At 40.9% G+C, this 16,489-nt stretch overlaps 1 protein-coding gene across 1 annotated transcript in view; it reads right to left on the bottom strand.

The window, feature by feature from the left end:
- brinp2 (bone morphogenetic protein/retinoic acid inducible neural-specific 2) overlaps positions 1-16,489 on the bottom strand; it is a 443,650-nt gene that overhangs the window by 119,774 nt on the left and 307,387 nt on the right. Inside the window, exon 5 of the mRNA XM_041803706.1 lies at positions 4,476-4,581. Coding sequence (XP_041659640.1) covers positions 4,476-4,581 — 106 coding nt within the window. The remainder of the gene's footprint in view (positions 1-4,475; positions 4,582-16,489) is intronic.

Raw genomic sequence — 16,489 nt, 5'->3', positions numbered from 1 at the left:
GGAGGGGACATAGTGGGGGTATCGGGGTGGTCAAAACACCACTAATAGTGACAGAGGTAGGGAATAAAAAAAACACCACGGAGGTAGGGGCAGCTATGTTAGAATGTGGGAGAAAACGCACAGCCAATGGCGGTGTAGGCCGCCTGGTAATGTCAGAATTTGCAAAATAGATGAGTGAATTCACTCCCATCACAAACTTTGGGTCATACTGAAGATTTTTCTCATTTACAGTATGCCTTTATCTCTAACCACTTTCAAGCTACAGCCTTTTGAAATTTTGGTATCAAAATTGAATATTTTCTTGGAAAAAGTCTGGCGCCCAAAGAGTTAAGCCCAACAGAAAATGTGTTGGAGAGTTAATGGACTTCTCAGCTGGAGTTGTTCTGCAATCTGACTGATGATAAAGACAATTTTGCACGGGGGATCGGGTGTGACCAGCCCTTTTGAAGTCCAGCCACAAACTTCACTGGATTGAGGTCTGGGCTTTGACTCGGCCACTCCAGAACATTCACTGTGTTGTCCTTAAACCATTTCTGTGAAGCTTTCTCTGTATGCTCCGGCTCATTGTCTTGTCAGTGTCAGACTGATGAAGATCCAAGATTTTCTATATGTGCTGCCTAGTGGTGTTCGCCACTTCAGGGGTAGACTTTCTTGGTTTTCGTGGGCTGGCTTAGAAAACTTTGGTGGGTGGGCTTTGTTTTGTGTGGAGTGTGTTAACAGTTCACTTCAGCCAGATAGCTGGGGACAATCCTCTGCCATCCACTTGAAGCATGGGACGGGCAATGCTGTGAGTATTTTGTATTGTAGAGATGATGGACATTATTTTATAGGATATTGCTGAAGTATGTTTGTATAATTTGTAGGGTTTTTTTTTTTTTACATCTATGTGAGATGCAGTTCTTTTGTACTATAGGAGAGACTGAATGTTTTTGTATTTTTTTTTTTTTTTTTTGCAGTTTTGTGGACAGAGTTTAGTAAACGACAGAAACCTTACTACGTCTCCATCTTCATTGCAACTGTTTTGCTTGGTGTTACATCAAGAGTTGTTACACACTGGACAAGAACACTTCAATATTTGCCACATTCATTTCACCCTCTACCTCAGGGTTGCCAGGTCCACGGTTTTCTTGTGGAATTGAGCTACTTTTAATGCACTGCCGCAGATAGATGTTTTTGTCCGTGGGTTGAGCAGATCCATTTTTTATGTCTTGTATATGAGTATATGATTTCTGTAGCAGAACATACTACTCTTACACTCAAGTACAACTAAACAACCAGCAGAGAGGCAGGAAAACATGGAACATGGCATGCAGACATACACGCCGCCCACAGAGAAGCAGAATGTCTGCGGGCAGTCAAGTAATATATGCAGTGTGGCAGAGGTTTTACTGTATTATTTTGAATTTCAGCATTGGGCTTGGTTTTGGGCTAGTTTTTATCGACCATTGGGCTGGTTTTGTCGCACAGACCTGGCAACCCTGCTCTACCTTTACAAGCCTTTGGCTGGGTGCTGAAAAGCAGCCCCACAGCATGATGCTGCCACCACCGTGCTTCACAGTGAAGATGGTGTGTTTGTGGTGATATCAGTGTGTTTTTTTAGTTTCATCTGCCCAAAAAACTTCCCTCCTCTTGACCATGGAGTCTCCCACATGCGTTTTGGTGAACTCTAGTCTAGATTGAGTCAGAGTTTTCCTCAGCAGTGTCTTTCTCTTTGCCACTCTCCCATGAAGCTCTGACTGGTGAAGAACCCGGCCAACAGTTATACACAATTCTCTCCTACGGTTGCTGAAGCTTGGAACTCCTTCAGAGTAGTCATAGGTGTCTTGGTGGCCTCTCTCACCAGCCTCCTTTTTGCACGCTCACTCAGTTTGTGAGGACGGCAGATTTACACCTGTGCCATACTCCAGCATTTCTGAATGATGGATTTAACTCTGGGGGATGTCAAGTGCACTGATTTTTTTTTTTTTTTTTTGGTTGTAACCTTTTCCTTGAGTTGTTTGGAGTGTTATTTGGTCTTTATGGTGTAATGGTAGCCAGGAATACTGGTTAACCAGAGACTGGACCTTCCAGACACAAGTGTCTTTATACTACAATCACATGAGACATTCACTGAACTCAGGTGATCCCTATTTCACTAACTGTGAGACTAACTGGCTGGACCTCTGTTGGTCAGTCTCTTTAAAGGAGGTGAATCTTGTTTTACATCACATATTTTTGTTTATTTGTCCTTACTTTGTAGAAATCTGTTTTCACTCTGACATCAAGTATATTTTTTAAATTTTATTTTACTTTTTGGTTAAAAAAAAAAAGCCAAATAATATTGAAAATGAGTGATTTACATAATCGATAACAGGGTAAACATCCATGGGGGTAAATATTTGTATAGGCTCCTTATGTGACTCTACCTTTACTGTGCTTGTGTACTGTGTGCTTCAGGTGTGTGGGAGGGTTTGGGTTCTATCACAGCCTGGTAAGATAACAGATTCCCATGAGGCTGAGCGCCACTCAGGCAGAACAGACATATAAACTACTGCAGCGTAAAGCAAAGGGTCATCCCGGCCAACTGCTACAAAGAGGAGGTGACAGGCTCTGCTGGGTGGGGGATGGAGGTGGCTTCAGTGTGTGTTTTCAAACATGTGTGTGCACAAAATCCAGTTCTTTCGGAAGACCTTTTCCTCACGGCGGTGACTCTGTAGGTGAGTCCATATGTGCATGAATTTATGAGAGAGAGCATATATGAGAGAATGTACATTTGTATGCATGTGTATGGAAGCAAATTAATCCTTCTTTTTTAGAGTTGTACAGCAGCTTAAACTTAAAGGGATGGTTCGGCATTTTTGAATTGTGGTTCTATGGGGTATTTTTCTACAGTAAGTATATTAGCCATGGGAGATCAGCTATGGGAGTCAGCTTGACTGTTGTAATCATAGTTTTCAGTCGGACCATCACAGAGGCCTGGAAAGCAGAATGACAGCCCAAACTGTTGCATCTACCTCTTACCTCTGCTTGGACCTGTGACAACAGGCATCTTACAACATTTTTTCAAAGATTTTTATGTTTTAATCGCCTAAAAACTGCAGAAAAAGCACCTTGGACACGTTCTAAATTGCAAATATCATAGAAGTGCCCTCCTGAACCTCTGATGTTTGCATACTAGTACATCTGCCAAAGAGGAAAATCCTTCCTTGTCAGCCAGGGATATACTTTTACTGTTCACTATACAGACATGTCATCGCTACCATGCATCCCCAGTGTCATTGTGGCTTATCAGCTGTGCATGTCTCAAACAAATTAACACCACATAGATGCAAGATGCATATACATGTGTTGGTAGAGGCAGTGTGGAGGCAGAAAAGATGTAACTGTGAACACAACAGCACAGGCAGTAACAGTGAGAGGCCCCTGGCTGCAGACAGAGCAGCTCCTTAAATGCATGCATAGCTGACATCTCTGAGTGCATGCGTAGCTGACTTCTGTTGCAGAATGCACCAGTAGAATCTGCAGCCAGAGCTTTTGGAAGAGGAAAAACAGCCAGAGGTAGAGAGGAAATTCTCAGTTGAAAATATCCACGTTGTTCCGAAACATGTGAAAACAATGCTTACACCAGTAAGAGCTGCAGTGCAGAGCTACAGAGGTCTGCAGTCTGCAGACAGATTCTCAACAGACAACCTGATAAAGCAAGCCCACAGTTCACACATTGTAATGATGTATACGTAAACCGGCTGTGACCGACATATTCAATTTAAGCTGTAAACATGATGAAAACATGGCGGGTGTTACAGTTCCTAAAGTGACCATGTTAAACTGATGACTCTTAGTTGAGTGGATCCATGGCCAAAAACCATCAAATTTGAAGCAATAAACCCATCAGCATCTGAAGGTTTTCTTTTTTGATCCAGCTCTTCTTCCTTTATGATCCGTCTTTTTCTGTTTGTTAGGGCTCCAGCAAAAACCTCAGAGCGAGGTTCCTTTAGAAACTGAAGGATTTTTTTTCCTTTTCTGTCAAAAGAATCACTAATTTGGTGGCTTTGACATGCTTCAAAACGAACCAAACTTTGCACAAAATTCAGCCACATTGAAAATGTATGATTTTTAGGGCCCTTTAGTGCTGCTAGTTGTGATCTTGAGTTTCTCAGGGTGAAGGGACTAACCGTTTTTAAGAAACAAAGGTTAAACAGAATGATATAAGTTTATGCTTCCAGTCAGAGGGACACAGACTGACCTCTCTAATCAAGCATTCTGACTGGCTGGTGGACAAAGAACATGCAGGAAGATGCAGGAAGAGAAAAGGGGTTGTGAGAAGAAATACTACTAATCTTATGCCCACACCCTGCAATTGCTGCCTGTATGATCTATTAAATGTCACTGAACACTGGCGCTAAAACCAGCTGACTATTTCCCTGACAAAGCCAGATAATTCTTGATTTTACAGCTGAGCTGAGATGTGGTTTGTGAGTGTAGTTTATCAGACATACCCTTCAGGTGGATCTTGTTTTCAGGGCTGTGCACCAACACTGAACTAACTGAATCCAAACTGTCGTAGTTGCTGCAGCCGAGAGGGCCAGTCCTTGTTTCTGTTACCTAGGAAACAGAGAAAGAAAAGAATTACATAAAAATAAGTTTTGAGTGCATAAAAAAAAAAAAAAAAAAAAAAAAACATTTTAACAGTGAATGAGGCAGATGTTTGTTCCCACTGCCAGCCGTCAAGTATGCTGCTTGTGGCTGGCGCTGCGTGTGAAGGCAGCCGGGAGGGTGGATGTGGCGGAGCCCTCTGACAGCAGAGACAACCATCACCATCTTTTTGCTTCACTCCCACTCCTGCAGCAACAGCTGGCTGCAATGTGCCGGCTGTTTCATGGAGAACAGCCGAGGAGAGAGGATAAGGAGAGAGAATGTGCAGGTGTTTGGAAAACAGGAGAATCAGAGGAACAAAGGGAAGGCTGCAACAGTAGAGGTCTGATAATAAAAACTATACACGCCAGATATTAAAGATAGGAAATCTGCAATGTTTGCACGGCCATAACACAGATAAAGAGAGTTATTTAGATCCTCATCAGAGAGAACATTATGCATACTAATCAAGCAAATGGGCCTTGTCGACTCTGACCCCACTCCCTCCCACGCTTGCTCTGGTGGTGCCTCAAGGCACTTACTGTTCAAGTCAGGGGTATTGTGATTAGTCCTGAACTGAGGAAACAGACAAATACCAATGAGCTGAGTGAGCGTGCAAGAAGGAGACTAGTGAGAGAGGCCATCAAGACACCTATGACTACTCTGAAGGAGTTCCAAGCCTCAGCAGCTGAGATGGGAGAGACTCTGCAGACAACAACTGTTGACCGGGTTCTTCACCAGTCAGAGCTTTATGGGAGAGTGGCAAAGAGACGGACGCTGATGAAGGAAACCCAGATTCAGTCTGGGCTAGAGCTCACCAAAAGGCATGTGGGAGACTCCCTGGTCAAGGGGAAGACAGTTCTTTGGTCTGATGAGACCAAAATGGAGCTTTTGGCCATCAGACATGTTTTGTTCGAGGTTCTTTCTCTGTACCCAAAAGGGTAACACTGTTGTGCCGACAGGAGTTCAGCATTCCAGAGACAACAACAACAGTAATTCCCAATTCAAGACACAATCCACAAAATGACTTCCAAAACTTACATTGTGGTGGCAGCATCATGCTGGGGGGATGCTTGTCAGCAGCTAGCCCAGGAAAGCTTGCAAAGGTAGATTTTCTTTTTTTTTTTAATAATTTTGTTTGTCAGATAAACCAAATTATCTTGACCATTATAATTAATAAAAGGGTAAAACATCCAAGGGTGTGAATCATTTTTATAGGCATTGTAGCAGAACAGCAGGCTCCACCAATCAGAGACACTGCAGACTCACTCTATGGTCGTTTTCACACCTCATAGTTCGGGGGACTTGGTTTTGGAACGGGAATTGCAACAATGTTGCACCTTCATTTGGTTTGGTTTGCATTCACATTGCTCTTGGCTCAAATGGACCAAAGCGTCTAAACACTTACAACCTCTGCCCATTAGGGGCGCTATTGTCACAAATAAATGGGGACCAAGAAGAAGACGAAACCGGAAACCCATATTTTTCCGACTGTCTTTTTTTTCCACAAAAACAATGAAAAAACACAGAATTTATGCTGTCTTTGGGTTTCTGCTTTTGCATTGGGGCATTTTGAGCAGCTAGCAAGGCAGTGAACTGTCCAGCATGTCTTTACATGAGACGAATAAATCAGCACCAAGTACGATGTGTTGCTATGGCTACACGGACGCCAAGCGAGGTACCAACATGTATTTGAGTGTATTAAATCACATATAAATGGGTATATCATCACGCTTTATGCCTTTGGTTTATAAGTCGGTCTGCTTTGCTTTCACACCTCTAATGAACCTGTTTTCAAGCGGACCTGAGTCCGCTAGTTTGGTCCGCACCAGAGTTCATGTGAGCTTTCACACCACTCTAAACGAACCAGACTATCCGGAAAAACGGACCAGAGTTCGTCTAAAGTGGACCAAACAGCTCTGGTGTGAATGCGCCCTACAGTTGTGGTTAAGGTTGTTCTTTTCACCGAAGTTGCAATTAAAGCATGTCTTTCTTTAGGCACCGTAGATAATATACAATCATGTGTTTTCTACAGGACCATACTGCACAATGGTCCTCCCATTCAAAGAAAGAAAAAATCAATGTTGCAGCCAAATGCAGAAGTTGCAGGTAATAGAGGGTTCCACTGATCAGAGACATCACTGTGACACTCTAGGATTGTTGGTAGTGTTGCTAAATCATAGGAGGTATCTTATATAAACTCTGGTTTTCTTAAAATGAGGTTAGTACCATGCAAACCTGTGTTGTCTGCAGGAGATATACCACGTTTTATACTCATGATAACTGCCTTGGATCATTATGATCTTATGTATAGTAATCATATCATCAAACATTGTATAGCCTTTATGATGCCTAATGGCATCCCCCCCCCCCCCCAAGCCCTGTCCATGATGTTGAATTTCACAGTAGAGCACCTCAGTTGAAACTCTGGGGTTTCCTTCAGCATCTAATATGACAAACAGCCCATTAGACAGAGTCTGATAGTTACCGGATAAACCTTATGAATTCAGTGGATTTTGTTGTACAAAATATATTTTTATTTAACTGTTAATGAACAGTTAATTTGCTCCCTGGCTGCTTCAGAGCATCCTGACATCCAGTAGTGATAAATCAACAGTGTTGGTAGATGTGGGATGAAATTACTCTAACAAGTTCATTTACTGTGCCTGCTAAAACCATTACAAAACACTGTAAAAACTCTAATTTTACACCCTTTATAATTCTTCCAGTGACAAATTAAACTTTTCCTCCTGTTGATAAGATCAGGTGTGCCTCATAGACATCTATGGAGAAATCTCAGACTTAGGGGCTCCAAGGGCAGCAAGGCATTCATGCCACTTCTGCAGAAACCAGTCCAGTATTAATTTTGATAGCTATATTTAATTTTAGTCTCGGTCTTAATCTTTAGATTAAATGCATTTTAGTTTTAGTCCCATTTTAGTCTCTTTAGAATCTTAGTCTAGTTGTAGTTAGCCTAATGAAAACTCAAAACTATTTTTTCTAGTTTAAGTCCTTAAAAGTCCTCACATTTTAGTCTTTACTTTTAATACAAGCATTTATTTTCTTGCCTAAATCTGATACCAAATCATGGTAGTGTGTTCTATGTACTCTGCCAAACCTGGGGTCCCTGCTTTCTACAGCTGAGAAGCAGAATGGATACAGATGCATTGTACTTGGATTACTTGTATCATGGGTTTTGAATGTCCAGTGAAAACTAAATTACATTTGAATCTAGTTTTAGTCATCTTGACAGAAACTAAACTTACTTTTTGTCAGTTTTAGTGATAAAAGATCTGTTTTTGGCAAATTTAGTCTGGTCTTTCTCATGGAAAAGTGTGTCAGCAAACATTGTTAGTCTTAGCTTTAGGCAGCCCACAAACTACAGGATTTAAAGCCCAATTTTAGGAAAGATTTCCTTACACCAACAATTGTGGATAATAATCTGCATGTGTGTGGTGTCAACACGATTGTTTTACTGCTCCGAATCGCATTGTGGCCTCCACTGCATCTGACGCTTTGCATTGCACTTGGAGATGTATGGTTTGGATGCAGCTGCTCGGCCATGGAAACCCATTCCATGAAGCTCTCTACCACTGTTCTTGAGCTAATCTGAAGGCCACATGAAGTTTGGAGGTCTGTAGTGATTGACTCTGCAGAAAGTTGGCGACCTCTGCACACCATGCGCCTCAGCATCCTCTAATCTGTCATTTTACGTGGCTTACCACTTGGTGGCTGAGTTTCTGCCATTCCTAATTGCTTCCAATTTGTTATAATACCACTGACAGTTGACTGTGGAATATTTAGGAGCCAGGAAATTTCACCACTGGACTTGTTGCCCAGGTGGCATCCTATCACAGTACCGCGCTGCAATTCACTGAGCTCCTGAGAGCGACCCATTCTTTCACAAATGTCTCTAGAAACAGTATTGTAGCACCACATTACGTAATAACGCCGCATTATGTAATAATGTAATAAATTTTCAATTCAGTATGTAATAACGCCACATTTTGTAAGCCACTAAGCGGTTAGGGTTAGGGCAAGGTAGTAGGGTATACCCTGGAGCCCACCTTAAGTCCTAGGGTTGAGGTTAGGTGTTTAGTCTAGAGCCCTGAAGGGGGGTTAGGTTTAGGCACAAGTCACTAAGCAGTTACAGTTAGGGCAAGGTAGTTGGGTAGGGCATACCTCGGAGCCCACACTAAGTCCTATGGTTAGGGTTATTACATAATGGGGCGTTATTACATAATGTGGCACTACAAGTCTTCATGCCCAGACGAGTCTGAGTTTGGCAGTTGCCAGGAGAATGGTACTTCTCTGACTGCATTGTGCCAAGTGTAAAGTTTGGTGGAGGGGAGATTATGGTGTGGGCTTGTTTTTCAGGAGCTGGGCTTGGCTCCTTAGTTCCAGTGAAAGGAACTCTGAATGCTTCAGCATACCAAGAGATTTTTAACAACTCCATGCTCCCATCAATTGAGAATTTCCCTTTGTGGGACTAATAAAGGAATATCTTATCTTATCTCTTATCTTTGTGGGAACAGTTTGGGGATGGCCCCTTCCTGTTCCAACATGACTGTGCACCAGTGCACAAAGCAAGGTCCATAAAGACATGGATGAGAGAGTTTGGTGTGGATGAACTTGACTGGCCTGCACAGAGTCCTGACCTCAACCCCATAGAATACCTTTGGGATGAATTAGAGCGGAGACTGAGAGCCAGGGCTTCTCGTCCAACATCAGTGTGTGACCTCACAAATGCGCTTCTGAAAGAATGGTCAAAAATTCCCATAAACACACTCCTTAACTTGTGGAAAGCCTTCCCAGAAGAGTTGAAGCTGCTAAAGCTGCAAAGGGTGGACGGACGTCATATTAAAACCTATGAATTGAGAATGGGATGTCACTTGAACATTTATCCTTTATGGGACTCTTGTTTTCCAACATGATTCAAATACACCAATCGTATCACAGAACCAGACTGGATCAATAAGGAATGAGGTCGTATTCTTCTTCATCTTCAGTTTAACTCTGCTGTTGAAGTCTCTCGGCACACTTAAGAATCCAGCAGTGCAAAAACAGAGCGATAATAGCGCAGTGAAAATGAAAGACTAGATGCTGCTTGCTGTCTTTAAAAATGTATAATAGCTGTAATTTGTAAACACTTTTGTATTTTTGAACATCATCATTCTCTCTTTTCATACAGCCTCGCTCTTTCTTTCTCCATGGAGAGAAAGAGCCTCACTTTACAGTCATATTTTAGTCTCAATAGGAACTAAATGGGATTTTTTTTTCTCTCACAATGAATAAATCCAAGTTCCTCTCTGAGCTGAAGTCATGTACTAGAACTTTCCACCATCAAGGTCAATGAAATATTTATTGCAGCACCAACATCTGACCCAGATATTAGTGGATCTTAAATATGTATCATGAAAATGATAGAGAAACAACATCCTTCTTGACATTTTTATTTAAGATGCTTCGCTGTGATTAAAGATGCTAATTAGGGGGGGAGAAAGCAGACACAAAGGGAGATTAAAGTCCAAAAGATGAAGTGCAGAGAGGAAAGAAAGACAAAGAACATTAAGAAAGAATGAGCAAGAGCCCAACAAATAAGTAATTTCCAGAGTGAGCATTCAAGATAGTTCAATTAGAATCAGAAGATGGATATGAAGCCATTACCAACTTAATCACAGAATTTAGTAAATGATGCAGCCTGAGTGGATTTTCTGTCTCACTAATAGCCTTGTTCCTCACATCTTCACGCTCTTTAATACCGAGAAAAGAAGGCTAGCCTTGAAGGCGCTACAAAAGATAAACATCTAAAACATCCTTCAAATGTCTTGTAGCAGACAGACGTAGCATAGATGTGAAAGATTAGAGAGAGATGGAGGCTAGGCGCAGAAACAGGATGTCTCGTGCTGTCATCTTTATACCAAGAACTTGGCAAAGGGAATCCTTGATATGAAGAAGAATAAAGACCCGTGTCCACGGATGGTCTTTTATGAGCTTCCAGAGAGCTTCGCTGTCGTTTACTGATGCAGGGTTACTGAAGGTGCTACTCAGGTTTCACCCGGCAGATCTGTTTTAGGCCGAGTCCAGACGTAAGCAGGTATTTTTGAAATGGAAGGTTGTCTCAAATAATCCTGTCCACTCTCTTTATGGTGCAAAGAGCACGCCACGTCAGAGCAGTACGTCATGGCCTGTGCCAAGTTCTGTCTACTACAAGTTCACATTCACAAACCATGTAAAGCAGGAGTTTTCAAAGTGTGTGAGAGTGAGCCTCCCCTAAGAAGAACTGATCCATTCGGTGGACCCCCACCCGCAAAAAGGATTCAAATTAAAAAAAAAAAAAAAAACAATAAACAACAACATTTCAAACATTTATGTCTAATCTTTAAACATTTTAACATTAACATATTTTGGTTTGCAAATGTCCTTAAACATCTGCCTTTCCCTCTTATTCAGTTATAATGCCATTAAATACCCTTTTTCATATTTTTTGGGCAATTTTAAAACTTCTTTTTGATTCTTTTTCCCATTTTTTTTCCACTTTTATCGCATTTTTGCCCTTTTTAACCCTTTTTGTCCATTTAGGCTACCGTTCATTATTAAATATCCCTTTTTTCCAATTTTTGTGCTCATTTTTGTGACGTCTTTTTGCCACTTTTTCCCAAGTTTTGCCCTTTGTTTTTATCCATTTTTTGCTACTTTTTGTCAATTTAAGCGACCTTTTTTTCAGTAAATACCACTTGTTTCCTTTTTTCCCAATTTTGCCTCTTATTTTTGCCATTTTTGCCCTTTTTCAAAATTTGTTTTGCCACTTTTTGCCCATTTAAACTGCCCTTTGCCATTACATACCACTTGTTTCCTCTTCTTTGCCCATTTTTGCCACTCTTGACTGCTTTTTGCCTATTTAAGTCACTTTCCACTCATTTTTTGTCACTTCTCACAAATTTTTGCTACTTTCTAAACAGGGCTTGACATGAACTTTTCTGCTCACTGGCCGATGTGACTACTTGTTTATGAAAAGTTACTGGCCAATGAGCATTTCCACTGGCCACAGTTGTGTTGATTGGAAACTATGTGTGACATTGCAAATTGGGTATGTCTGGTATGAGATGAAACACATGCTCCATTTCCTTCTTTAATGGATACTAAGTTTATCCTAATATTAAAACATTGACTTTAAATTAACGTTAGTAAAAACATTCAGAAATACAGATGGTCTCATGTAAATCTCACTCAGACAAATATCCATCAGAGAATGCTGAGGTTGGGACACTGATAAATTCCACCGGCCAATGTGGCTAGTAGAAGTCTATCTGGAACCTGCCACAGCTGAAATCCACCCGCATTTGGCTAGTTGGCCGGTGTAAATGTCAAGCCCTGTTTCTGACCATTTTTCCACTTTTCTCCCCATTTTAACCCCTTTTTTGTGGCTTTTTGATCATTTTTGCCACCTTTGACCTATTTTTCTTGCTACTTCAAGCTGTTTTTGCCTCTTTTTACCTCTTAGATTGTGGTTCTTGCAAAGGTATTTTCAACAATTTGGCTCTTTGGTTGAGTAACACTGCTCTGTAGCATAGTCCTTATAGTAACTCTAAGTTTATCCATTTTGCTCCATGCACAGCAGAGGTTAGCAAAGCAAATCATCTTTTTTCTGGTTTATGGTTCCGTGCCTCCTCTGAGGCTCTGTGGCGCCCCCCAGGGGAGGCCCGCCTCACACTTTGAAAACCACTGATGTAAGAACCAACTGGAATATTATGCTGGGATTGTCTGGCTCTACATTTGGGAGTTCAAATATGTGACCAAAGCCAGATAAAGTTCCTGCAAGTCGGCATTCCGGTGGTTGAGAAAAATGGATACAAAGTCATTTCTTTAAAATGATCATTTTTCTTTTTTTCTCATTTTATGCAAGTCTGACATTTAAACTAATCAGTCAATGAAAAAAGTAACACAAATGTGATATTTAAAAGCATTGATTTTGTGTTTTAAAATGCCCTGTTTTTGGAGTTTCTGCGGGGAGATTGAGGGGTGGGGAAAGCGAAACTGTAGGGTGATAATTGGCCAGTCAGCCTGCCATTATTCCCAGTTTCGTCCATTGAGATGGACAGTAACAAACACCGCATGGCTCAGACGCCACCCCTCCCCATAAATACAGCTGTTTCTAGTTATCACCTTTATCAACAAGCCTCAGGATGCACCCTGCACAAAGAAAGGTAGAAGAGACAATGGAGAAGCGGCAAGAATTATCAACAGACTTGGGACGACTTCAGGATCACTTGATAGTGAAAGTTTGATGAAGGCGGATTTCCTATGGGAATATTTTGATGAGTGCCACCAGTCTGATTCAGAAGCTTGGTTTGGGTGGTCTTTATGTAAATGTGGCCCTGTTGTTCACGCCCATTACCTGGCCTGCCTGAAGGTAGGAGAAGTCCTAAAACTTTGAGCCTGGTTTTCTCAGAACAAACAGAAACTAGAAGTTAACATTCAAATGAGCATATCTTTGTAAAATATGCTCAGATTAAGGTGTATGATACACAGTTTGAAAGCTTGAAATCTAAACTTTCATAATGTGTGAACACTCATGAACTTTACAACATGCCATGATTTTGCTGACCTCCATGGTCCCCCAGTTTGTCTGGGCCCCAGAAAGCTCTCCCCTTTATCCCCCCAGACAAGGGCGGCCTTGTCTGCACATGACTGTTCTTGAATGTTCCTGACTGTTCAACCACCTTCGGGTACAGTGGGGGTCCCCGGTCTCTGGCACCTTTATTTTGGGGGTCACAGGCTGAGAACCCCTGACCTAAAGTGCTGTCTGCATGTGTAACAAAGGCCACATGTTTAAAAGCTCTGTTTTGGACAAAGCCTTAACTTGTAAACTGTCCCTTTACCCTTTCATTCAAGGACAGTTTTACAAAGTAAATATAAAAGCACATAAATGAATCATATCCTGGCATGACCATCAGCTCCAGACCTGATAAAAACAGAGGTCTGGGTTCTTCAGATAAACTCTATAGTGCAGGAAGGTCTCTCCTCTGCTGTTGTTGCTGATGTTGATATCAGGCCTGTTCTTTCTTCAGTTTTAATGGTTAATTGAAGGGAAAATGACACTGAAAAGCATGGCAAAAGTGCTGTTAGTGCAACAAGGAATAAAATAGCTTAAGATGCACAAATCCAGTGCCAGCCTGCACTGGTGTTGAATAGAAAGTAGGCAATGCCAATGCAAAATCTGTCAGAACAGACTTAAAACCCTCTTCACACTTTGCATAAATGATGTGTTATACCAAAATGGCTCCACTCTCATATGTGCATGCATGTTATGCATTAACAATGTATATGTTAAAGAACTGGCATGAAATAGAACAGGCTTTACGCCATGGAGATGGTTATAAAGGGCACAATGAAAACTTCACAATACAATTCTGCCTGACTAGGAAGATTTGAAACAAACATTCATGATGTAGTGCAGGGCTCATCAACTACATTTGCACAAGGGCCAGCTTTTTCCTTAACAGCCACTTTTAGGGCCGAACTTTCAAATAAACTAAAGAAATTTTAAAAATACTCTAACTTATTTTGTATACACATTTTTTATTTTCTTTCAAATGTACTATATTTTTCTTTTTTTTGCCTCCAACTGTGAGATTAGTCCCTATACCGCAGCCAGCCACAAGGGGGCGACTGAGATATTTTAGCGTTTATCCTGTGGCTGTCATGTTGTCCATCACTTGGTTTGATGCGAATATACTGTGTAGTGATTTTTTGTAGTGAAAAACCAAACAGGAAAATTGCACTCCCAAAACACCTTAAGCCAAAAGTTTCCATAGGAAAGTGACAGATTTTATCAAGAATCAGCTCAAAAAATATCAACTTTTATTTTTTTTTCCCATTTCTATATTTTCATTCTTTATTCCAGTTTCAATATTTTTATTTTCTATTCCCATTTTAATGTTTTAATTTTTAGTCCCATTTTTATATTTTATTCTTTGTTCATATTTGAATGTTTTCATTTCTTATTCCCATTTTATTATTTTTTCCTATTTTTATATTCTATTGTTTATTCCCATTTTTTTTTATCAAGAACTGACTGATAAATACATGTTTAACATACATTATACTTGCTAATTATGGCTAACAGGTGTATTTCTAAAACTGAATCATAAAGTAATTCCTGATTAAATTGTTTCAGTCTCAGCAGCTGTAGGGATTTCATTAAAAAAATAACATTTATGTAAAAAACTTCCGAAACTACCATGACCCTTTGCCTCTAGAATTTTTCCTCTGCACATATGTTGAATTTAATCAGGTCTTGGGGTCGGATGGGAAGATATGGGGGCCCTGATGTTGCCTCCGGGCCACCAGCTGATGATCACTCATGTAGCGTAACAATCATTATGGTTTTCTTCTGAATACTTGGAAATGAATTTTAAAAAAGGATCTGTAACAGCAAGAATTATTGCAGATATAAACTACACAAATGAGACAATCCTGCATGTAAAACATCTTTTAGTTGGCCCATGAGAGCATTTTTGTTTTCTGTAATGCAAGTAAAGTTTCTTCAGGCATTTTGGACCAGCCCTTTCTGAGTCACTGCTACACTTCCCTCAGCTAATGGCCACTTCACTGGCTGTAGAAAGGCAGGTTGAGTCATCCTTGAACCAGACACCATTTAACCTCTACTCCTTCAAAGTCCCATTATTGAACACATACTGCTGGAGTGAATCTTGGGCATACTATGGCCTTTTTGAAGTCTCTCATGGTAACAAAGGACAGTGACATATGAAAGGCCTGAAACTAAAACCCTAATTTGAAAAATGTTTGGGGCAGGAGCGTTTTTACTGTCATCATTTCTTCTAACAACACTGGAAGTGTCTGGAAACTGAAGACAGTCATGGTTGAAGTTCTGAAAGTGGATTATTTTTTCATTCTTGCTCATTGTGTATCTTAAGTTACTCTCCTGGGTTTCCGTCATTCCTTTCTGCATTCATAATGCGCCATACGTTTCCAATGGGAGACAGCTTTGGGAGGCCAGTTGAGGCCCAGCCCACTTTTACTGTGAAGCCATGCTGCTGTAACTTATGCAAAACATGTCTCAACGTTGTCTTGTGAAACAAGCAGGAACATCTCTACAACAGACGTCTGGATGGAGGCATCCAGCTCATTCAGAAAGTATTCAGACCCCCTTCACCTTTCATTTTCTGTTGCAGCATGATGCTAACCTTGAAAAGCAGATGGAGTCGCAGCTTTCCGTGTTTCTTACTGGCAAATCCATCTTGCAAAGCTCCCATCTGAACCCTTCTGGCCCGGTTAGACAGTGATAGGACCAATCAGCAGCGAGGGGCAGTACTTTCGGGCATGGCGGAGTCGTGACGTAAACAAACAGCTTATGAATTTATTATTTGAAATTAAGGAAGACGCAATTGCAAGGTGCACCAACTAAATAGTGAGTAAAGAGTTTAAATACTGTAGAATCAGACTGCAGCATAGCAAAATTAACAAAAGTGAAGGAAGTCTGTATACTTTCTAAATGCACACTATGTTGCCTTTCAGTATTAATTGTGCATTCACAGATGTACAAGTGACCAAAAAATCACGGACACTAAAACACCCCCACACCATCACAGATGCTGACTTTTGAGTTTTGCATTAATGACAATCCAGAGGATTTGACAGAAATAATTTCCAAAAAAACATTTGAAATATGGAGTCGTCAGACCACAGCACACATTTCCACTTCTTCTGGATGTTGTTTATATATGACTTTGGCTTTGCATGGTCACAGAACAATGCCAGTTTTAATGCAGTACATCCTACATGGGTCAAAGGTCACTGACATTCCAAGCCTTGCCCTTTATGTGCAGAGATTTCTCCAGATTCTCTGAATCTT

This window comes from Cheilinus undulatus, linkage group 13 (genome assembly GCF_018320785.1).
Source record: "Cheilinus undulatus linkage group 13, ASM1832078v1, whole genome shotgun sequence".
Lineage (NCBI taxonomy): Eukaryota > Metazoa > Chordata > Actinopteri > Labriformes > Labridae > Cheilinus > Cheilinus undulatus.
The sequence above is the reverse complement of the archived record's forward strand: the minus strand, read 5'-3'. Positions and strand labels throughout refer to the sequence as shown.